This window comes from Bos grunniens, chromosome 23 (genome assembly GCF_055505025.1).
Source record: "Bos grunniens cultivar Pamir isolate PY7600 chromosome 23, Bosgru_T2T1.0, whole genome shotgun sequence".
Taxonomy (NCBI): Eukaryota; Metazoa; Chordata; class Mammalia; order Artiodactyla; family Bovidae; genus Bos; species Bos grunniens.
This window is the reverse complement of record NC_141187.1, coordinates 47,633,940-47,637,500: the sequence shown is the minus strand read 5'-3', so window position 1 is coordinate 47,637,500 and position 3,561 is coordinate 47,633,940. Positions and strand designations below refer to the sequence as shown.

General features: G+C 42.2%; 1 protein-coding gene across 1 annotated transcript in view; it reads right to left on the bottom strand.

Annotated features, from left to right (window-relative positions):
* The window catches only part of LOC147347773 (orofacial cleft 1 candidate gene 1 protein-like), a 23,949-nt gene extending 21,084 nt beyond the window's left edge, over positions 1-2,865 (bottom strand). Inside the window, exon 1 of the mRNA XM_086370870.1 lies at positions 2,805-2,865. Within this exon, the coding sequence (XP_086226996.1) occupies positions 2,805-2,816 (12 nt within the window). The 5' untranslated portion in view covers positions 2,817-2,865. The remainder of the gene's footprint in view (positions 1-2,804) is intronic.
* Between the last annotated feature and the right edge of the window lie 696 nt (positions 2,866-3,561).

The following is a 3,561-nucleotide window of genomic DNA, read 5'->3' as shown; positions in this document are numbered from 1 at the left end:
AGGGAGAGGATTCTGCATACTGCACACATCATCGCTCAGTTCAGGCCAGTCACATTGCATCTGGGATCACCCGACTGTGCTCCATGAAACCGTCAGCCCGCATTTGTGTCTGGCTGTTTTCTCCTGTCCGGCTGTAAACAAGGCCAGCTCGGGGTCGCCGCCCTCCCGCCTGCGTGCCCAGGACCCCGCAGTCAGACCCGGCCAGCAGCCCCCAGAGCCGAGTTGACGTTCCTTCTCCCAGACCGAGGTTCCAGGGCGCACGGGGAAGTCACAGGGAGAAGCAGCTTTGGAGTGACAGCCTCAGGGTCCCTTTTCAGAGACGCTCTCTCAGATTCCTAAGCAACCTGGCCTGGCGGGTCTGTTCCATGAAATTACCGGAGGTGTTCCTAAGGTGAACCATTGTTGTTCAGCAGACTAACTCCGCACAGTCATCGCGTTGCGGAGAAGCGGGTGGTGGTGATTGTTTTTGTTGCTTCAGCGCTCTGAAGCTTTGCTTGGATCAGCCCCCTCCCCACCCCCCACCCCCAAAAAGGACACGGGTAGAAATTCTGTCTGGCCCACCTTATAGGAGCCCACTCATGCCTGGATTGCTGGGTGCAGTGCAGTGATGGTAAACAGGAGCCGGTCTGTTGGCTTCTGTTTGCATCCACTTGGCCACCCTGTTGCCTTTACACTAAAGCGAAGTTCGGTTTGGAAGCCACTTCCTCTCAATAATAAAAGGCAGGGGTGTGATTGGAGCCCTATTCCTTGGCAAGTGGCATAAAGCTGATATTTAGTATTCACGACATTGAATTCTCCTGGACAGCTGGTGTGTCCCTGTTAAGGCTTTCATTTATTCAGCTTGAGCAGGAACTCTTTTCGTTCTCCCAGTCTATTACTTTGTCTATTTAAGGGATAACAGCCAAAGTGAAACAGCTTGCAATTTGCACCTGGCTGCTCTAAGCACTCCATGTTAGATAGCGTGGTGAGCACACCCTTCACTGCTAATGAGAGCAAGACTGTGTAGGGCTGAGTGCAATTTTGTTGGGGCTTTATAGAATATGATAGTGTTTTTTTTTCTTCTGTATGTGATCTGATAATGACTTCCCTATTCTGATCTTTTAGGGTTCCCAGAGTAGATGAATAACATTCCAAAAATGTAAAGTTGCATATTTTTTTTTTAAATTTAAATGTCAGGTAACTAAGAGTTGAATTAATATTCGGCCTGAGTTGCCTCTGATAAGAAAGAAAAAATTTAAATGCTAAATGATTTCTAAGTTGTTGCAAGCACAAAACATCTACAAAAAGTGAAAATGTTAGTTGCTCAGTCCTGTCCAACTCTTTGCAACCCCACAGACTATAGCCCACCAGGCTCCTCTGTCTATAGGATTTTCCAGGCAAGAATACAAGAGTGGGAGCCATTCCCTTCTCCAGAGGATCATCCCAACTCAGGGATTGAACCTGAGTCTCCTGCATTGTAGGCATATTCTTTACCATTTGAACCACTAGGGAAGCCCCAAAACACCTACAGAGACCTTTACTTTGTAAAACTGGCCATGAAAAAAAAAAGTAGATAAAAGCATTTTAGACAAATTTCAGAAATGGGACTAGTTTTGGAAAAACTGTCAAGTGCTTGAAAGTAAACCAAAGTTCTCTACTTCTATTACCTTTGAAAACTTAAGAACTGAATCAAAAATAAAACCTTGAGTGACTGACTTCCAAATCTTACGTAGAATCTTACGTAGAATCTTACGTTGATCTGACGCATTATCATGTGAATCACAGACTCAGTTTTCAGCAAATGCAAAAATATCAGCACATATGATTCTTTCCAGCTTTTTCCAGAAGTTCCCTGCATCCCGCTTAGCTCTGATTCCTTTGAGGAATTATATCAGGGGACTGGCATCTATTTTTTGAAGAATTTAAATTAAACTCATTGCAATGAAAGAACTTTTTATTATGGCTTATAGCACTTTCCCAAACCTTATGTATTTTTTTTACATCATTATAATGATTTTTGAATAATTTGGAAAAATCTCCTTGAAGATGATCCAAACTTTAGTAAATTACATTTATATATTTATGCGTCTTCTGTTAATCAAAGGGCCCATGCTTCATTTGGATTCCACAAATTTCTTGCATTGGCAGTTCTGTTGAAATAATCGTGGTGGGTTCAGTGAAGTTGAGGTGGTCACAAATGTGGTCCCGCTGGTAATTACTCTAGTTTAACACGATCGTTGGCCTGCATCTCCCTGACAGAGAACCTTCCAGCTTGTCAGTGATGGGCCCTTTCCACACAGCTTCAGGAGCCCCGCCAGCCACTGCCGAGTCTGGTTAGGTCAAAGGGTTGAGCCATGTGTAATTCAGAACAGAGGGGGTCCCACGGTCACTCCACAAAAACAATTACACTACTTATTTCACTCCAGCCCTTGCCCAAAACTCACAAGCCTCATAGCTTCAGTGCAGTCAATCTAATTCTGCCCCTGGGCGATAAGCCACATGAAAATATGTGATGCTGTGTTTATAAATCTCGTCAAAAATAGAAACAGTGGACAGGCACAGTGAAGCCCTACTAAGGATGGTGGGAAGCCCTGGAAATTCTGAAGGCACTTTTGTTTCTGTTCTAGAGACTCTCTTTTGCGGTTACGTTGTCTGCTCCACTCGTGAATCATCCTGTTTACTCGTGAGTGCTGCAATGGAGACCGCATTCCCATTCACTTCTATACTTTCTCTCCACGGATAATATTATGAAAAATAAAGCTTAAAAGGCTGCTTTTAAACAAAAAATAAAAATCAAAAAGGGGCTCCTGTTACATCAATCTTACCTCTCGATCCATGTTCTCTGCTCCTTGCCCTTGGCAATGCACAGATTTAAATCAAGTTCCTCTGAAAAAGAAAAGTAGTATTTGAAAACTAGAATAGATTGGCCCCATCTTAAGACATATTAAGCAATTTGGGCTTGGAGAGAGAGAGCTACGATGCTTCTTAATGGTCCCCGCAAATCTCTGTTTATAGTTAATGCGTTTGATTTGGTGTTTTGGTTTTTTCCATTTTTTATTTTATTGAAGTATATTTGATGGACTAAAGAGCCTAGTGGGCTACAGTCCATGGGGTCGCAAAGAGACCCGATTGCGCATCTAAGACACACACACACACACTTGATTTACCGAGTCATGGTGGTTTCCAGTGTCAGTACAGTGACTCAGTTACACATACACATATTCTTTTCCCACCTAGGTTATTACAAAAGACTAGTATCATCCCCTGTGCTCTTCAGATGGCAACTTGTTTTTATTGTTGTTCTTGTTTGTTTAGCTAGACTTCTAACAAACTGAGAGCTGGCAAATATTCACAAGATGTTTTACACAAGTAATCTCTAGGAAAAAATCAGGCTTCAAGTAGACAGCCTAAACTTCCTTCTTTTATGCCCAAAAAAAAAAAAAAAAAAAAAAAACAACTTCAGATTGCACTGAAGTTTATGATGAAAACTTGTTTTCACATGCTTTCAGTAGATTTTATTTTTATCTTTTTTTAAAATATTAAGATCTAGCTATGCAACTGTGGAAAGTAGATAATATCTGA